At 44.7% G+C, this 20,092-nt stretch overlaps 1 protein-coding gene across 1 annotated transcript in view; it reads right to left on the bottom strand.

Annotated features, from left to right (window-relative positions):
* The window catches only part of ACBD6 (acyl-CoA binding domain containing 6), an 81,899-nt gene that overhangs the window by 37,335 nt on the left and 24,472 nt on the right, over positions 1–20,092 (bottom strand). Inside the window, exons 4-6 of the mRNA XM_040073483.1 lie at positions 18,829–18,914; positions 9,060–9,165; positions 2,508–2,597 (exon numbers count right to left, since the gene is read on the bottom strand). Of these exons, the coding sequence (XP_039929417.1) occupies positions 2,508–2,597; positions 9,060–9,165; positions 18,829–18,914 (282 nt within the window). The remainder of the gene's footprint in view (positions 1–2,507; positions 2,598–9,059; positions 9,166–18,828; positions 18,915–20,092) is intronic.

Genomic DNA, 20,092 nt, shown 5'->3' with positions numbered 1-20,092 from the left:
ATGAAGGTGCTGCTGCAAAAACGAAAACACAGAAGAACTCCTGAAGGCCTGGAGAGGCAGGTGGGACTGCAGAGGCTGCTTGGGCAGAGGTGTGAAGGAAACCTCTGCTGGGAGCACGTCACTCTGGACAAACAGCATCACCCACTCACCAGGCATCCCCTGACACTGAACCCACTGTTCTTTACAGCCTACACGTTAATAGTGCCTTTGGTAATGTGTTATAGCAGGTGCTGCAGTGTTTATGGCCTGTTAGGAAGCCGGAGTTTCTCCCTCTCCCATTTTCTTCTGGTTGCTCTTAGAATTTCTCCTGCTTTTGCTTTGGATGTGAATTCTTCCAGGGTAAAAGTCAAAGTTAAAAAAAAAAAACAACAACCTCCCCCAAACCAAACCACAAAACCCCCCCAAACCTCAAAACAAACAAAACCAAAAAGACCACCCAAAAGCCCCACAACCCCCCAAAAGTAACAACAAAAAAAACCCCAACAAAAAAATCTCACAACAACAACAAAAACAAACAAACAAAAAACCAAACTGAACCCCTCCAAACCAACAAAAAACTGAAGAGAGAAATAAACATTAAGCCACAAAGCCTTGAAATGTTATCGCAATTTATATATGGCTGAGAATAAAAATGTGTCTCCTTTCTCTGGGAACATACCTACGTGCAAATAGAGACCTTTATAAAAAATTCTCCTTTATTACCTTGCCGGGGAAAAACATATCAAAGATTGATTTTTCTTTTTATGGCTATTATTAACCTTTTGTTACTGGCCAAAAATAATCTGGTTAGAAAATGTGCAATGCATCAAAAAGAAAAGAGAAGAATTTAACAGAAAATTAATACTCAGGGGAAAAAAAATACGGTGATTCTCTCTTCTGCTTTTCCTTCTAAGTGTCAGACTTCACCTCCAAAGGATTGAGACAAGTGTCAAAGAGAAGAGACGTTTCAGAGAGAACTCAGAACCATCTCCCAGGCTGCCAGGGCGAAGGGAACGGGCAGGTGCCTGATTCCACTCCTTCCCAATTTCAGTGCAAAGCTGTTCCTGACTGCATCCAACCCATCACTCTCTAGCTCTGACTGAAAGAAGATGGACAGGATGTGCAAAGCACCCCATTCGCACTGTCTTCACTCTATCCCTCCTCTATGTAAGGAAAAACTCTTGTTAAATCCATTACAACTGAAACCCTGGAGGCCTGAGCATAAACATACACATCTCACCAGCCCCTGCAGAGCTGTGCTTCCTCATAAACATCCCACCAGAAATTCTGCCCAGGAAAGGGCAAGACAAGACTTTCTTACAACAATCTGATTTGTGTGTAAATACCAACACAGCTATCTGCAGCCTGTGAACACCACAGCTCTGCCCACAGGACTTCAGACTGCAGCTCTGCTTCACATCCACCTCTAACAAATTCCCAAAGCATCTCCTGAAGGCTGCCCAGATCCCACCAGTAAGAGCTCAAAGATCCACCAGCAAAGGCGTATCTATGTCCAAACTGGGAAGGAGAGCAGAACCAAAAAGTGCCATGATGCTAAAGAGCAATCAATCATAATCTGACAGAAATATGTTGGACAATTATGTCTGAATACGATCACATTTACACAGGCCAGCCCTTAATTACAATAAGCTGCCAGAACTGGGAGTGTCGACTCAGGAGCACTGGCAGACCCAGGCTGGTTGGCCGCAAGAAACCATTTGCAAAGTGGCTGCTGTACCAGTTTAGGTCAAAACCTGGTCTATTCAAATACCCCAAACCCGGTGCTAGCTAAGCTCAGACATGTGGGCTGCAAACCTCAGTGGATCCAAACTCTGCTATTTTTCCCAGGTTAACTTTTTTGGATGTTCTTACAAGAGAATCCCAGAATGGTTTGGGTTGAAAAGGACATTAGAGATAATCTAGTTCCAAACCCCTGCTATGGGCAGCAACACCTTCCATGGGATCAGGTTCCCCCAAGCTCTGTCCAGCCTGGCTTTAAACACTTCCAGGGATGGATGGGACAGCCACAGCTTCTCTGGGCAACCTGTGCCAGTGCCTCACCACCCTCATAGGTTAAGACTTTTTTTCCTAATATCTAATCTAAACCTACTCTCTTTCAGTTTAACTCGCTCCCCCTTGTCCTGTCACTACATGATCTTGTAAGCAGTCTCATTCTGTCTTTCTTGTATGTACTGGAAGGCTGCAATCAGGTCACCCTGAAGCCTTCTCTTTTCCAAGCTGAACAATCCCAATTCTCTCAGCCTCACAGGAGAGGTGCTCCATCCCTCTAATCAACTCTGGGGCCTCCTCTGGACTTGCTCCAACAGGTCCATGTCCCTCCTGTGCTGGGGGCCCAGAGCTGGATACAGCACTGCAGGTGGGGTCTCACCAGAATGGAGCAGCTTTTCTGTGATAAATACCCTGAGAGAACTTGCTGTGGAGTTTTGGAAGCACTCAGTTTCATGGAAATATTCCGTCAGGAGGCCGTGTAACACATCAATCCAATTTCCCTCTGTGTTCCCTCTTACCTGGATGTTCACGTCAGCAGCGTTCTGTAACAGAACTGAAACCAGCTCCTTGTGTCCTCTGTCACACGCCCAGTGGAGCAGAGCCCGGCCCTGAAACAGCCAGGACAGAATTAACAAAGCCAAGCAAAAAAAACCCCAGAAAACAAAACCACAAAAATGCAAACAAAAAAAAACAACCCCAAAAACCCCCATGGAAAACCAGTCTTGCTATTAAGTAATAAGCACCAATACCAAATTTAATACAGACTTTAAAAAAAAACCCCAAAATAATATTAGTATGCCACTTACTGGTGATTTGAACTCAAACAATAATGCTAGAAATGTCAAAAGCGACACATACTTCAAATTTTCATTAATTTGGCACCAAACCCACAAACCAGCAAAAAACTTAGAGGGGAAAAGCAGCAAAGTATGAAATGCAGGAGCCAGGCCATTATTTGTTTTCCTATATAGATTTAGGATTTTGCCACCTCTGACTTTTCTGGGAGCAATGACTTCCACAGCAAGGGTAGGATATTCACTGCTGCCTAAGTCACCTGGATGCCAAGTCCCCAAAAGCTCATTCCTCTGGCAGGTTTGAAACACTCAACCCACGGATCCTGCCTCTGCTGGAAGCCAGACTAAAACTGGGTGTCTGGGCAGGCACCCCTGACTGTCCTTTCTTGGAGCAGGGTGCAGCAGCCATACCTCCAGCCCCCCCTAAACCTGCACGGTTTTCTTCCCATCCCCTTTCTACAAGTGTCTGCCACCATGGCACAGGATGTAATGGAAGTTCAGATCATCCTGCACGCCCCAAGGGCATGGGAAGTAGCTCAGGATCCCTGAGAAAGGTAACTCAAAGTAGTTTTGAGATAGCAAACAAAGAAGAAAAACCTTCTATGTACACTTGGCAGATTAGCCTTAATGTTCCATCAGCCTCTCCTGGTTTAGGTCAGCACATAGCTCACTTGTAGGGGATTTCTTGGAAATTACCCTGCAGCTGACCAGGAATCACCTCCCTCAAGCTGTGACACCATCAGACTGACCCGTGTTTTTCAACATGCCACGGCAAACAGTCACAGACCCTCACAGAAGAAATCATTTAAATTAGCCCATGCCTGGTTATAAATCTTTTGATAAAGCAGTGGGGAACAAGGTGAGCAACTCATTTATCTGCTAATGGGAACTGTGAGCCAAATTTCCTGGCCACGGTGCCAGAAAGCAGGAGGGGCAGAAGACATCTGTGACCAAAGCTCATGCTGCTTCTGCTGGATATTCCTGGGCAGAGCAGCAGAGGTAGAGCATGATTTTAAGTCAGGAAATTCACACTTTTTGACCCAGGGACTAATTAATTTTTGTAACGTGTAATTTTAATGTTACACTAATTAACCTTGCATTAGAATGAATTTTCTGACAATGACTTTCTATGGAAGCACTGATGACATCCACAGGCCATTTAATGATTCATATTCTTGCACTCAGCACCCCTATCAAAGTCTACAAGGGGGAAAGAGTACAACTTAAAACAATTGGTAAATATGAAGAGATCTTTAACTCATGTTTAGCATCCTTAACTCATTTCTGGACTGGTAATTACTTAAGACTTAGGATTTCAGTTGGACAAATACCAACTTTTTTCAAGGCACAGATGTGTATCTCAAAAGGAAGAGGCACATCTGCAATATGCACAATAGCAATAAATACTTCACCAGATGATTTCAGTGTCTTGATATATGCGTAGAGGAATAATATTGCAATTATTCAAATGTATTTATTGTACAATTACATTATAAAATAAAGGCACTTCTGTGCTTTGTATCGAAATTCATGCTACAGATTAGGGGCTAAGATAAGTTGGTTTGCACTTGTCTCTGGACAAGAAGAATCTTGTTTCCTTGGTGCTGAACTTGGCTGAGACCAATAAAGGAAAACCAACAGTTAATTGTGACAGCTCAGGGTAACCAGAGCACTGTGCAACTGGTCCTGCCCATGACACTGGCAGGCTGGTTCTGCTACACATGGTGTCTTTTGAACAAGACAAAACCCTGAAGCCTGATCATCTGTAGTCATTAAAAATCTCCTTGCGCTATTTGCAGGAGTATGGATTTCAAGTCTTGGGCCAATTCCACTTTGGGTAATTACACTCTGCTTACCTATATATTTTCTCTGCAACTCTAAATGGATACAATATTTTCTAATTAGTGCCTCAAATGGCTCTGCATTGTAATTGTGCACTATTAAACAGCTGACATGCTCCACCTAAGAAATGTCTGCAGCATGCTACGCCCTCGACACGGGGTGCAAGGGGCTTTGGAGACCTTCTGTGCGAGAGCACACCAGGAGATGTGGAAGGAAAAACACCTCCAGAAGAATCTCAACCTACTTATTGCATAACAAAAAGCATTACTACGAATTTGGTATTTGAAATGGTTGGACTTGACGATCTCAGAGGTCTTTTTCAACCTTAATGGCTCTACGGAAACTTGATAATATTCAGACCTATTTGTAGAGCATCAGGCAAGTTAACAATGGTCAACTGCTCTAGCTAATATACTCAGGCAGTTATACAGCTACAAAATCCACTTGTTTCCCATGTCTTTCTCAAAATAAACCTTAGTGATAAGACAAGCTTAAACTGAATGTACAGTCCCAGTTTTTGTATAGCAGGGATATCACCTCTGCACGCTGAAAAACTCTTTAGTCTGCACAGCTGCTGCTTCATATCAGCATATAGCATGTGTTTGTGTGTTTAAATAACGTGGCAGAAATCTTAAGGGCCACAGATTGAGCTTTCCCAAAACAATTCCCACATGACTATTTCATTAAGCAGTGAGAGACTCAAAGCAACATGAATAATTTCATGTAGGAAAGCGCTGCAGCAGTGAGGTCTCGGCTACCTGCAGTCAAACATCAAGGTACTCCCTCCCTGCAATTCAAACACAACAGTTGTTGCAGAAGTTACTTGAGAGGATGCATTTCAACCCCACTTTGAAGTATTTAATAAAAAAAAAAGCATAAAAATAGCCCCAGTGCACTAACCCTGCCTCTTAAATCTTCTGTGCTTTGCTTGGCTTACCGCTGCCAGCTTGGCCAGCTCCTGCAGCAGTTTCTCAAGCCAACAGCACATCAATTTTGCTCAGCTCCAAGTCACAGGGTGTTCACAAACAAAGCACAGGACAGGGATTTGTCTCCCATACACTGAGTTGGCAGACAAATGGATGGGAATGATTTTCACATCAATTAGCTCGAGCAGAGAAAGGGGAGAACAAAGCCAAACTGAATGGATGTGCTACAGTATAAAGCCACACTTCCAGGCACGATGTTTGCAGCTGTAATGGCTGGATAGCAATGAGCCACTCGAACTTGTGGCAAGTGTTCTGTGAGCAGTAATTTAGAAAAGACAGATATCTACAGAATGGCTGCATCCCCCTGTGACAGCAGAAACAGTGAATGGAAGGGTTGTTGTTACAATTACGCAGGTAAACTTGACTTGGAAGTCAATAACGATCAGAGCTCTGAGATGTTTGGTGAAGCTTTTCTAATGGGAGAAAGCTTATAAATCCATAAGTATGTGACCCTTCTTCAAATCCATTTTCCCCCCTGTCCTTTCCTTGGCAAGCTGGCACCAGTTTGGCACTTGCTGTCTCAAAAGCACAAGGATTAGGGACTAAGTGAGCATCCTGTCAGATGCCTCTCATTGAAGTTTTGGCAAGGGCTTAAATACCGCACACAGGTAACATGTTTGTTTACTGGGATTTATCCAACAATTAAAAAAAAATTATCTAGCTACAACCTCCACAGCCCTTGGCACAAAGTACAAAAGCAACTCATCTCTGCCTTTGAGCAGCTCCTGGTTTGCTAGAAGTTGAAGAAATACTATTTTCGAAAAGGCAGCAAGTGAGCCACACTCCCAGGATGTGCCTGGGCTGACTTCACAGCCACAGTGCATTTCTTATTCCATTAGTCCTGCTGACATACAAAAGGAAAACAGGTTGCTTTAGTCTGTGCTACTTCTTATAAGTGAATGTAAGCAATTCTGTTGAACTCTGGGCAATTTAGCCACAGTAAATGGAAGCTTGTACATGATTACTGTCATTAGGTTCTTTGTTTAATTCTAAATTGAAGTTTATCGTATCCAAACTGTTAGCAGGTATGCTGGCTTTAATGCTACACGTGAAGAGCTTTACTTCTTGAGGGGAGAAGGACACTACTTATGCTTTGGAAGTTTCCCAGTACATCTATCTAAACCTCAGAATCACCTCAGAATCTTCTGCTGCCCTTTCTGAAATCTTTTTGCTTCGACAAAGTTGGCTCATCCCCACTTCACATTTTTATTCTTGATTTCCTTTCTCCTTTCACTGACTTCTTCCAGGTTTGCACAAAATGGGGGGATACAATTAGATGGAGTACTACCGTATCACATAAAAATAAAATCTAAACACCCTACAACCCCAGCCAAACCTTTATTGCCCAAGTAAAGGCTGAGCATCTTTGCAGCTTAGCATGAGTCTACTTGCTGCTTCAGTAGATTTTGTTTCATAAGAAGTTAACTCTTTGTATGTACCCTGCCGACATTTTAAATTTATAGGCTTTTAAATCAAAGGATTGACAGTGTGAATTATGTCCACAAGCCAGGTGAGGCAGCTTTTGGATTTGGCAGGAAGTATTTACACAGTACCACTAAAATATTTAATAAAAATGACAAGATTATGCTTGTGTATACTTCACGAAAGGCTCAGTCTGGGTTACCTCTAGTCTAAAATGGGTTCTAAAACTCCCATCAACCTGCATGATATAGGAAAATAAGTCACCTCCCAGACTGGGAAGGACAAGTTTGGGTAACCAAACAACACTGGCAATGCTTTCAGTTCCATAACATATAATGAAACTATATTTCAACTATATTCCAACTATTTCTTTCAGATTCTTCCTTTTGGCATGCCCTTTTTTTTTTTTTTTTTTTTTTTTTTTGAGCATTTGTTGGGGTAAACCAAAATTGTTGAAGCTGTGAGAATTTCTTCTATGGGAGAGCTTTATCCCAGTGGGAATCCTCTTACAAGTCCTTTACAGGTAGGCAGATGTTTTTGGCTCCTGCTGTGCTGAAGCAATCCCATACTCTGCAAACAGCTATCTGCTAATATCCATCCGTTAGAAATAGAACTTCTTTCACATCAGGGACTCATGGATAATTCCCAAAGGACGTAATCTGGTAGTTTTTTACATAGTTTAGATACTTGAACTTCCTCAAAATATTTTGATTTTTTTGTTTAAACAGTATCTCTTTGGCTGAAAACAAGCACATTTGTTACTTGAACAGAAAGGAAAATATAAACTTCTGAATGCTGCTAACTACAAAAGAGCACCTTGCCAGTGGGAACAAAGCAGTGCTAACATGCACTTATTGCAAGCATGCGATCCTAAAAATGAGCTTCTATTAATTAACAGACTCCAGCTGTATTTTCTGTGGGACTGCCCTGGACTTCTCCTGCTGTAACCTGTGATTTGCAGGAGGAGGATGGAGCCCAGCAACGGCACCGGTGCAGCGACTGTGTGGCACATGACAGCTTCAGTTCATTGAATTTATGATGTGAAATTCTAACCCTGACTGTGAACACCCTCCCTCCTCTCCTCTGAAAATTAATTCACATGAATTCCTGATTAATAATAAAAGGCCCTGCCATCAGCATTCAGGGCCCCAGCCGGGGCTGTCATGGCTCAGAGGGCAGAAATCTGCTTAGAGCTACAGGAGAACCCAACTGAATTTGTGGCGTCTCAGTCTATGAATGTCTAAGCACTTCATCTGTTCACCAGAACACAACGTGCTGGAAGGAGCTGGCTGTGCTCAGGCTGGACCAGGGGAAGGGCTAGGTGGCACTGTGCAAGCAGGGAAACCGAGGTGACAAACCTGGTACGGCCACAGCTCCTGAAGGATCAACGGGAAACTGCCCCCACCAGGGGTTTACTCTTACCAAAAAAAGGATGAAGCCAATTCATGGTTTTAGACTGATTTTTCTTGGGGTTTCTGGCAATGCCTGTATTACTTCCCTGTGGGGAAATACTGCTTTGAGTTTGATGAGCAGAGAAAGACTGGACAGTGTCACCGTTTTTGTGAAGCTGGAAAGCCAGTGTCGCTCATCTCCCTTCCATCTGAGAACAATGAAAAGCTTGTGGCCTGTCAGAAATACTCCTTCAACCCAAACAGACTTCATGGGTCAAAAAAGGTGTTTCCCTCGCTTCCTACTTCTGTTTGACCACATTTAGTGTACAAAGCGGGGAAAAGGAGGTATTCAGAAGATCTTACTCTGCAAGTGGCTGCTGATATTCCTGAAAACACCATAGAAACTAAGTTTCTGATCTGACACGCTACGGCCCCACAGTTAGACATCCACACTGCCAGAAATCCAGTGGAAAGCTGTTTCCAAACAGATTACCCTGTCTCAATGACCAAGTGTTTGTCCAACTGTTGCAGCACCTTGTTACAACAATCCTAAGCATGGAATTTTAAAAAGGAGTAGCAGTGAATTAATACACAAAACAGATAAAAGATTGATGGTCCTTATCTTTTCTCCATACCTCCTCATCTGTGACATTCACATCCACTTTTTTTGATTGAATGGCTTTGGTTACATAGTCAATGTTGTTTTCTCTGCAGTAATCAAAAATGTTCTTGTCCTCTTCTCTGTTCAGGAAACAAAAGCAAAAGAAGCACCACGTTACTACACAACACAAAGGCTACATGCACATATGTTTTAACTTTGTTACAGACATTTCAGCGCAGTCATTGGATCAAAACAGGCGTCTAGTACTGCACATGCAGAATAATGTGCTTTTCCCCATCCCCCCCAAGTTAAGAAACAGAACATCCTGCTTCCTAAAAACAAAGGTTGTTTCTAACAGTATTACGTCTGGACAAATGTCAGTTTATTCCTGTGAAATGGCACAAGAAATGTATGAAGTTAGCCAGAAAAATCCATGTTCGAGTTCTGGTATAAATCACTACAATCCCACAGAAGAGAAAAGGCTAAAGCTGCTCTCCTTGTAGGAGCCACTCTGGGTCACACCCAATGCCATCCACCCCAGACAGAGGTCACTAATGCGGCTTGGAGAAAACAGCAGGACAAACAGGACACCTGCAAAACAATCTGTCCCTGGCTAAACACATGTTGGATCCTGGATATAACACCAGCAAGTGCTTGCTTAGAACTGCTTGCAGGCAGGAAGATCAAATGATGGTGTCACAGGGGCTTGAGTCACACCTACAGCTCCTCTTACAGCTAAAAGCAACACTCTGGTTTCAGACACGGTGAAACTTCCATCCTTACCTGCCAAACAAACAGAACCCCTAATGAATTAAGACCCTTCACAGGCTCTTATAAGAATAATACCTTTAGGCACAAGTACAGTGACACCACTGTGCTGCTAGCAGGGAATAAAGAAAAGAGGCCATTGGTTTTCCAGAAGTAAGCCAAAAGCCCAGATAATCCTCTCTCTAGTTTCCAGCTGAAAACCATGGTTCAAATGAGCCCATCAGCGTCGCTATGGGACTTGGCAGAGTTAAACAGAGTCGTTGCCTCACATGACATCCCCAGTTTTCAATCACCTTAACTAAAGACCTTCTGGATGTTCAGCAGAACTCAGACTGACAGCCTCAGTTACACAGAAAAAAGGGAGGTTGCTGGAGCTGGTCAGACCCAGTAAGGAGGTCAGTCTGCTGTGAGGGTTTTGGGCAGGAGAAATGCAGCAGGGAAATTTGGAACTGATCCCCTGGAGCAAAAAGGCAATAGCACTTCTATTCATCTGCATTGCTCTTCAACTTGAAGGCTGAAGAACACCGGGAAGGAAAAGTAAACTCTAGATAACATCTGCATTTCTGAGCAATGGGTTACAAACAAAAAGCGACGCTCTTTGACCTGCAGTCCCCCGAAAATGAAATGCCAGCAAGGCCATGTCCTGCGCTCCCATCAGGGCAGGCAGAGCGCCATGACCCGACTTTGACTTTGTCTTTTATTCTTATGCATCTGGCTTACTGAGTTACACTCTTGGTTCTCCAGACCTCAAGCATCTGTGTCCTGCCATGGTGCCAGAAAAAGGTGAGGAAAAGCACTGACACTTGCTCCAGAGGCAGATCACTGCTTTCTCCAAAGAAGTCACTTCCTTTGCCCTCGCTCTCACCTTGCTCCCTCAGTAGCACTGTTCTCCAGCACATCACCCCTGCTCTTTGTACAGAGGCAGCCCCTGCAGTGACACCTGAGCTGTACCTTTCTAGAGAAGAACTGGGAGCCACACAGGATTTCATACTCTGTGTTCAGGCCCGAGGACATTACAGGAGGCTCCCAGCTTCTTGACCAGCTTGTCATGAACTCATTCGTTAGAGGTCTTGCCCGCTCGTTGCACACAAGCTCCTGGCAAACAGATCCCTGCATGCTTTAAATGCAATTACCCTGAATTCCGGGAAAAAAAAGAATCTCACAGCGGGATTAGAAAAGGCAAAAGCTTATACTGCTGGAGATGGAGCTTGACAGACTCATGATGGAGGTCACAAGACATGCCTGCCCCTGCTAACAAGGGCTGATGTGATATGCTGGGAAGTCCCTCCAGTCCTACCTTGTTAGTCCAACCCCTCCAACACAACCCCAGGTGCTGACAGCAGCAGCCTTTTGGGAGAAGCTGCTTTTCAGACAACACTGTACAGGAGCTTGGTTCCCCATGGCACAGCCACACCTCCCTCATTTATTACAGGTCGCTCTTTCTTCCATAACACCAAAGCAAGCCCCAGTTCCTTCTCACTAGAGAGGCCCACAACCATCCCCAGTTACTGCTGGGTGATTTTCCATGTCACAGCCATGAGCTCAGGCTGTGCCCCTCCCTCCCTGGCAGTGATGCCAGGTGGTCATTGCACACGCTGCAGAGCCCTGACAGACCTCACAGGGCAGCACCAGAGGTACCAGCAGGGACGTGGCAGCCATAAAGCACCTGACTGTGCTCCACAGGGAGCGTCTGCAGGGTCTGTGCCAGCAGAGAGGGCACAGCAACCCTGACCTACCACAACCAGTCCGTTTTCCCACCACGGCCTCCAGACAGGACTTTTAAAGTCTTTTCCCGAGGACATTATTGTCTGTAAGGGGAAAATGACCTGACACAGCTATTTGGATATGATTTAGTCTTCTGGAATAACCAACTCTGCAAATGCTCTATATATCCCCATTCCAAAAAACCACTTTTCTTTCAGAAATGTCCACAATGGAATTAATCCAGAATACCAATTTCCCACCCAAAGAGAAGGTTTCGGGAAATTTCGTTCTCCTACCCTGCATTTATTTCTCAATCTTTAAACCGTTCCTTTGTTCCTGATGCCCTCCTTAAAAAAATTAAGCATATATTATACCAAACTTTTCTATAAATATTAACAAAGAGAAACAAGCCCTTTCCGGTCATAATGAGAACATTTTGCCTAAAAATAAAGCAGCCATACAAAGCTGCACTCCAGACATTTAAAACAATCTGATCCAGCTAAAACCAGGAAGGGAAACTGAGGAAAGAGTTCAGAGGAGTTAAACCCAGAGTTTTGGAAGGACTAATACTAAGGAAGACATCCTTGAATGGTGTGAATGGAACAACGACAAGTCACTGCTATTTGCTGGCTCTGCACTGAAAACCACACAGTACAAATAGGAAATAGAGCTTGAAAACCTGGCAACTCAGCTTCTTCCCCTTCCCTTATTTCATGGGTGCATGTGTTTATACTCCACCGTAGTAGCTACAGGAAAAGAAGAAGGATGTAATGATTTTATCAGACTTGTTCCTAGAAGGAATTTGCACTCCTCATAAAAGTGGTAAGAGTCAGCAGCAAGGCCCAGAAACTGATAGGAACAGGCAAAAACCAGACAGAAACATGTGAAAAATACAAGAGGACAGTGCAAAGACATGCTCAGATAATGTTATGAGGGAGAGAACCCACAGCATTTCCATCAGTACTTTCAGAAAAATCTCAATTCACATAAAAAATACAGTAATCAGGACATCTTCAGAGAAACACCACAAAACTCAACCTAATGGAGACGGTGCACAATAATGCAAAACCTGTAGCTGAAAGGAAGATTTGGATGCAATTTTCTTTCCATGTCAGATGGTTGAAATAAAAAGGAGTCTTCAAGTCAGAGACTGTCAGTAAAGGCAGGTAGAGATTTTATATCTGTTTCCTGAGGACGGCCAGAGGGTTTCTCTGATTTCCCTTGCTGACGGCCCCCAAAGCTATTTCCTTGTGCTCTCCCCCATCCCCAGCAGGAGATGGCAATTCTGATTTAAAGATGAGTTGAAGCCTACCTGTTGCCTGCAAGTAACACGTGGGCAGCTTTTTCCATCCTTGAACAAAAGGATTTGGAAGAACTTAAACCAAGTCACCTCCCCCCAGGCTTAGTAGGCTTTGCAAGCCTTCTCCATAGGCTGTCCAAAACACACATGTTGAGCCAACAGGTTTAAAACAGCTCATGGAAAAGATCTGCTGCCAGCTGATCATTTCCTTCTTATCTGGAGTGCTGTAAAACTCCTTGCTTTCTAAACAGCACCGAGGCTGCCACTGAAAAGGGCAAAGAAGAGAGATTTGAAATCCACATTATTTTACCCTCGTGCAGAGAACACCCTCCAGGCTTGCCCTGTCCCCTTCCTCCCCCTCCGCAGGTTACCTCCAGCTCAAAGCTCAGGGCAGAGGGCTGAGACCAGGTTCTACTTTGAGCATCCTCTCCCCTTTTCCTGGGGCTGGTCCAAGGCACATCCCAGTGGATTTGCAGGGGAGCGGCCCCGGGTGCCGCTAACAGGTGGCTTTGCCCGCGCGCTTGGCACGGCGCTGCCGAGCGAGCGGCGCGGCGGCGGAGCGGAACGGGACGCGTGCGGGGAGCCCAGAGGCACCCGCGACACTCACTGTTTATGTCGAGGCCCTCGGCCCCCCAAGGGACCCATTTTCACATAATCTATAATTATCTCTTCGCTTTAATCGCCTCGTCACTTCGGAGGCTCTCCTGGGCACAGGAAGAGGAAAAGCTCATTAACTGAACCTTTTCTCCTCTCTCCAGCCACCCATAGCTTTTAATTGCTTGGTGTTGTTATTATCTATCAGTGCAACTGGGATCATTTTCATAAGAAAGGGTGGTGGGAGGGAGGGAAGCAGGAGCAGGTCCCGGAGGTACGCTCCACAGACAAACCTTTGCTTTCTCAATTATTTATGCCAGCTGAGGTTTTACAAGCTGAATAAATCCATAACTCAAGTTTATTTTGAGCCGGCAGGCCGTCCCGAGGGAAGTGTTGCCCACTTGCTGGCACACTCGTGTGCCATCCCTCCGAGAGCCGCCGGGACATGTGTCATCCAATTCCCCACCCACCGCACGCGCTTCGGCGCAGCACCGCAGAGGAGGCGGCCGGGAAACGCCGGGTGGGAGCCACCACGGAAGGACGTGCTCCCAAAGGGAAGGCAGGCCTGAGCCCTTTGCACAACAAAGCAAAGCCCCAAAGGTCACTGCTCCGGGGACAGTAAAAAGGGGGGAAGCAATAAACTTGGAGGCAAAAGAACAGTCCGCTTAACATCACCGTGAGAACACCCCTTTCTAAGCAACACTGACCTGAAAAACCCCAGGCCCCAGCTGCCAGGACCTGCAGGCGTTTTGCTTGAGCACACTGTGGGCTGCCTGGGCTCCACAGAACCAGGAAAGCTCTTCCACAGGGATTGCACAGCCCAGCACTTACGTGAGTGACACATCTGTGGCGCAGCCACCCGCACCCGGAACACCAGCCCGTAATTCCCAACACGGATGCTGCACGTCTCTGCAGCTTTACGCTCATTTCCAGTGCTGGTGTTCCCAAAAGCAGGGCCGGAGGGAGACAACAGAACCCCAACCGTGCTCCGGAGCACTGGGCTCATCCCAAAAGCCACCGCCGCTCCGAAGCGGCATCCTTGCAATGGATGCTGGAAGCAGCTCTTTAAAATTCAGCAGCCTTTGTGCCTGACCACATGCAGCGACCTCTGGTATTTTCTGCCAAAACAGTTCATTTGTCTCGCACAACAACTAATCAATTCCCAGGGCCATCCATCACGGGGGCTCGCACGAGCCGGCCCGGCAGCGGGACCAGATGGCGGCTGCGTTAGTGGGATTAATCCAATTCTGATGGATTGCACGGCACCAGGCAGGTCCTGCACACCAGGGGTGCCCGCTCCGCACCCACGTCCTAAATGCTGCTCCGCTCGTGGCTGGGGTTGCTCCCAAACTTCTGGGGAAGGGTGGTAGTTTCAACCAGACAAGGGCTTCCTCAGCATCCCTCTGGATGGAAGAAGTGTAAAGCAGAGCTCAGGGAGGCCTCGGTGCCGACTGGCAGATGTCACTCCCATCCCGGCACGCCAAGGCCTTGAGGAAGCAGCTCGTGGTAGAGTGCAGGAGGGCTCCTCCAGTGGAAGTGGAAAGGGACACGGACATTTGGCAATGTTATTTCTCATTCTCCACCTGCCAAATCAGTGTATTTGTTTCCTGAAAACACTTACAAACTGCCTACTCCTTGCCCCAGCTCTAAAAAAATGCTGAAAAATAAAGCTGGATTTCCAAGGCTACGGTGGTTTTGGCATATCTCTCAGATTGTGTCTTGGATGAGATTTATACTGGTAACACATCAATCAACCTCAGATCACTGGTCATTTCCCAGGTTTGTGAAACTCCAATTATACTGCTTTGATCATGAAAGAGCGCCACTACTACTGTTTTGTTCTGTAATAAGACCAGAAATGGGACATAAAGCTTTATGTAGCAGTAAAACAAAACCCAAAAAAAAACACAAACCAAAAAAACCACCACTATACCCAGCCTGAAATCACTGACACTTTCTAAATCTTTCCTTCCAAGGGAACCTCCAAGTCCCATCATCAGTCACCAGCACGAAGGAGTTTTATGCAATGCCCGAGGGGAGAGAAGTGATTTGCAGAGAAACCCAGAGGCAGAGCACTATGCTAATACATCCTGCAACTGCTCCCCATTACTCACTGGGGGTACTCCAGCTCTTTATTGCCAGGGTTTATTAATGACTCCTAATTGATGACCAGAGCCCAGTACCCCAAAGTAAATAACTGCTACGCCTCATTAGCTCAAGAGACCTTCTCCTGATTTGAGGGCTGATCTATGAACACACAAATTGCACTGATTCAACCGAATCTCTTTCTAAATTGATTTAATTAGATCGGTATAACCTGTTTCTGTGGATGCTCTTGAATTTATTTGGAATCAGTGCAATGTGCTGTGAGCCAGACTGACCATTTTTCTATCTTGTTCTCAATTAGAAACGTTTGAGATAATTAGTGATAAGGAAAAAAAGTGGCCCTGGCACAACTTGAGTTCCTCCTATTACTGATCCACTTTAGGGCAGGGTCTGGTAACTTTACTCTGTCCATCATTTACAGATCTGTATCCTAAGCCTCAAGCATTTCATTCCACAAAAGGAATGTAAGCATTATTTAGGCATAATTTGAGACACTCAGTTTGAAATCAGTGGCGCTGCTGCTTTGCTGCTAACTACTGCTGATGGCAAACTAGGGGGTTATTTTATCTAAAACAAAACCTCTCCTCCTCATACTACACAGCAACGGCTTGGAGGGCTTTAATTGTTTGATAAACTGTTCAAAAGGTCCTGGTAAAGAATAAGACAAGTGAACCTGCTTAGGTGACCCTTCGAAACTCCACACCTGCCTTCTGGTCATTCTCCTGGTGCAAGTGGAGGTTGTGGCTCCAGATAAATCAGCAGCCTTTTTCTGCCTTTGGATCAGCAGAATCCTAAAGGGCACATGGTAGGCTGTGTTTGGGAGGGTAATACCGCCTGAAAAATTGCTTCCAGCAATCTGTCAGGACTCAGGGCTGATGAGGACTCGAGTTTTAACTTTTAGTACACAAAATAAGGGGTTTTTCTTATTTATTCTGGGCTTTTTTCCTAATCCTGTAACAAGAAAATACTTATCCTATCAACAGCGCTGGGAAACAAACTGTAGTTGTTTGATTTCTACTCAATTTTTTGCAAGCTTGCTGCAAAACTTCAGAGGCCCATCATGGACAACTGAGTCAATAAAAAAGTCTGGATCAAAGTTTCTTTTCTCATCAGGTTTTGAGGCAGCACACACACACACACACACACACGCACTGAATTGACAGCACGGGACTTACCCAGAACTATCAAGGTGTTAAAGCTTATCTTGGCTCAAGCTAATCAGTTTTCTTTCCCCTTAAAATTTTTCATGTTCTTCCTCTATAGAAAATGCCTTATTTTTTTATGACAACATTCTGTTCTATGAAGTATTACTTATGTTTTTGTAAGTAACCACTCACAGCCTCACAAAAGTCGCCCTTCTCAGGTACAGCTAGGGAGTCAGTACTCGCTCTAGACAAACTTGGACCCCAAACTTAATGTTTAGAGCCACTCCCTCTTTGGTTTATCTGCTTGCAGGTTTGGTACCAGAGCAATTTTGCTGTTTAAAGCTATGCTTTTATTAGTGTAATTATCATCCTAGAGATGTGCCTCTTTCTTGCATGTTTATTCCCTGTTCCAGGAAGAGAATGAACAGTAGACAAAAGAGCCAGGAAGTGTGAAGCTGTGGGTAGATGATGGTGACACTCGCTCATTCCTGTCTTGCAAGGAAGACATTGATGCCTGGGAGTCAAACTGTGCTGACAGACTACATGAGTTTCCAACTCTGCCAGCAGAGTCAGGACACTTCATTCAACAAATTTCAGCAGAATCACCCTGTTCCAGCTGTGCAGGAGACTACACCTGCCTACAGCCTCATTTGTAAGGACAGCTGTGCTAAACAAACAGCACCTATGTTCCTCACGGTATGTTTGGAAAAAAAGTATTTGCAGCTGTGCTACTGGAAATAAAAACAAACTCATGAAAAGATTTAGGCTGGTCAAATCAACCAGTGCAAACTCTGTTTTCCTGTACATTATGTTGTATTTCAAACCCAACAAAGGGCATAGGCAGCACTTGGAATAACCAAGACTCTGACAGCACTGTAGGGATTATGCTCTACCCTTAAAAGGAGAGCTTGAGCAGGATTTAAACCACAAAGTCAAACTGTGAGATCAAGGATGTTGGCTGAGACCCGCACTGATGGAGCAGGGACAAAAAAGGAGCTGGTGGCCAGCAGAAATGTCATTCCTCAAACAGTGTGTTAAACCAAGGTCACACCTGCCCACCTCTGCTCAAGGGCCAGGGCAAGTCCAAGATGTGCTGGCTCTCCATGCAAGGGCAGGAAGTTATTCCTGGCCAAGTACTCCACTCTACTCTAAAGTGGATTGCAGTCCCCAGGGAAATGCCTGCATTACTGCCAAGCACACAACTGCCACCCTGCCTGCTTACAACAGCTGCCTCCATTCCTACCTGAGCTCTTTGCAAAGGGTTTGGAGCCACCTGATCAAGATTTCTGCTCCTTGGTTTGTGACAACAAGGCAAAGAAACGCTGGGCTAGAGTTTTAACTCTTTAGGTAAGTTCCCTGCTGGAGACTGCATGTCAAGAAATCAGTGTTTACGTTTCCTGGAGGTAAAAAGATGCAAGATGTTAATTAAAAAATGGGATCATACGCACGTAAATGGGTGACTACATGTCAGGAAACACTGACAAAAATGTAGTCTTCTCTACCTGTTCATTTAAACTAAAAATATGATACAGCATTCTAAAATTTCCTCCACAACATCATTTAGGTATTGGAGTTTAATATTATACCCATGATTAGTAGCCTAGAACAGCAAAAAAAAAAAAAACAGGCAAAAACCATCCAGGTGTTCTTGTTCAGTAGCTCATGTCACTTACTACTTGCACCTTGACAGTTTTAAGTAGCAGCCACTCTAGTTCAGTAAATGCAGAGCTGGCTTTTCTAGCTGCAGAGGCTAGAAAAAAAAATTAATTTGATATAAGGCACAAACTGTCCCTGAAGGCAAACATTGTCCAACACTAAAACCTTCACTGAACAGTCCTTAATGAATGTATTGGTAAAGAAATAACTATTTGAAAAAGGTAGTGCCTGAATAGCTTTCTATTAAAAATATCCAATATTGCCTCTTTTTTTTAAGCCATATAACTGAAAAATGGGAAGCCCTGCCCTTCCCCCACATCTTGCACTAGGGAAAGGTTACTACCTGGCAATGATACAGGCAGATATTGATTTAAATGATTATGGACCTGAAAAGTTCTTTCCTGTCATTTATTATCCTGTTGTAGCTGCCACCACACTTGTGCAATACTAAAACAACAAAAAAAAAAAGGCTTAACAAAATGACATTAGAAAAACACTGTTTTAAACCGAATTCCAGCACAGATAATCACCTGATTATTTCCTCTTCTTGATATAATGAGCTGATGACTGGGCCTCCAAATCCAGTTTTGCTCTCCTTTCCCCTCTTCTCTGTTGTCTGAAAGAAAAAGAAAGATTGGCTCAGCATCCTGACTCCCACCATATTCCCAACTCTCATTCCCAGCCCTGGCCCTTCAGGACCCAAAAGCTGAGCCTCTGTGAGGCAGCATAATATTCTGTTACTAGATTGCAAAGCTTGCCTTTAGAAATCTATTTAATATAGATTTAAAATTAAATTTTATAATGGGCAGCATTTCCAAATGATTTACTCCCAGGAACTCTAGGATTCTGAATGATTCCCACCATAATAGAAATGAACAATTAGAATAATGATTGATCGATACGGAGCCCCAGGCCTAGCTTTTCAAAAAAACCCATCCTGCAGCCTGGGATCTTCAATTGCCTGCCTTTACATTGATGCCAGACTTTCAGCAGGGGTAAGTGCCTGCTGTCTGAAAGCCCGACCCAATTAGGGGGTGCAGGGAACCACAAACCCCAACTCTTCCACGGCATTAAGTGTTTTGGTGTTCAGATAAGGAGCCAAAACCGGTCTGGAATTTGCAGCAGCAATTCCTTACAAAGCCAGCCCATTAATTGCAACTTGAGGCTTTCTGTGATGGCAGAGTGTCACACCTATGGGGAAAAAGATCAGGAACGAAGTCCCAGCCTCTTGCAGCTTCTCTGTAGTTGCAATACACAGAATCACAGAAACATGGAATGATTTGGGTTGGAAAGAACCTTTAAAATCATCTAGTTTCACTCTCCTGTCATGAGCAGGGACACTTTCTACTAGGACCAGGGTGCTCCAAGCCCCAAGCAACCTGGCCTGGAACAATCCCAGGGACGGGGCAGCCACAGCTTCTCCAGCCAGCCTGTGCCAGAGGCTCCCCACCCTCAAAGGGGAGAATTTTTTTCTGATATCTAATATAACCCTACTCTCTTTCAATTCAAAGTCATTCCCCCTTGCCCTGTCACTCCTGTTATTGCAAATAGTCTTTCTGCATCTTTCTTGTAGAATCCCTTCAGGTACTGGAAGGCCAAAAATCAGATCACGCCGAAGCCTTCTTGTGCTCAGGCTGCACAAGCCCAGTTCTCTCAGCCTTTCCAGAAAGGAGAGATGCTCCATCCCTCTCATCAGCTTCATTGCACCCAAAAGCATTGCTGCCCCATCAGAATTCTAGCTAGAAAGATGTGGAGATTTTTTTTTTTAAATAAAACATACTTGTCTTACTTCCT

The sequence above is a fragment of the Hirundo rustica genome, chromosome 9, assembly GCF_015227805.2.
Source record: "Hirundo rustica isolate bHirRus1 chromosome 9, bHirRus1.pri.v3, whole genome shotgun sequence".
Taxonomy (NCBI): Eukaryota; Metazoa; Chordata; class Aves; order Passeriformes; family Hirundinidae; genus Hirundo; species Hirundo rustica.
This window is presented reverse-complemented; position numbering and strand designations above follow the sequence as displayed.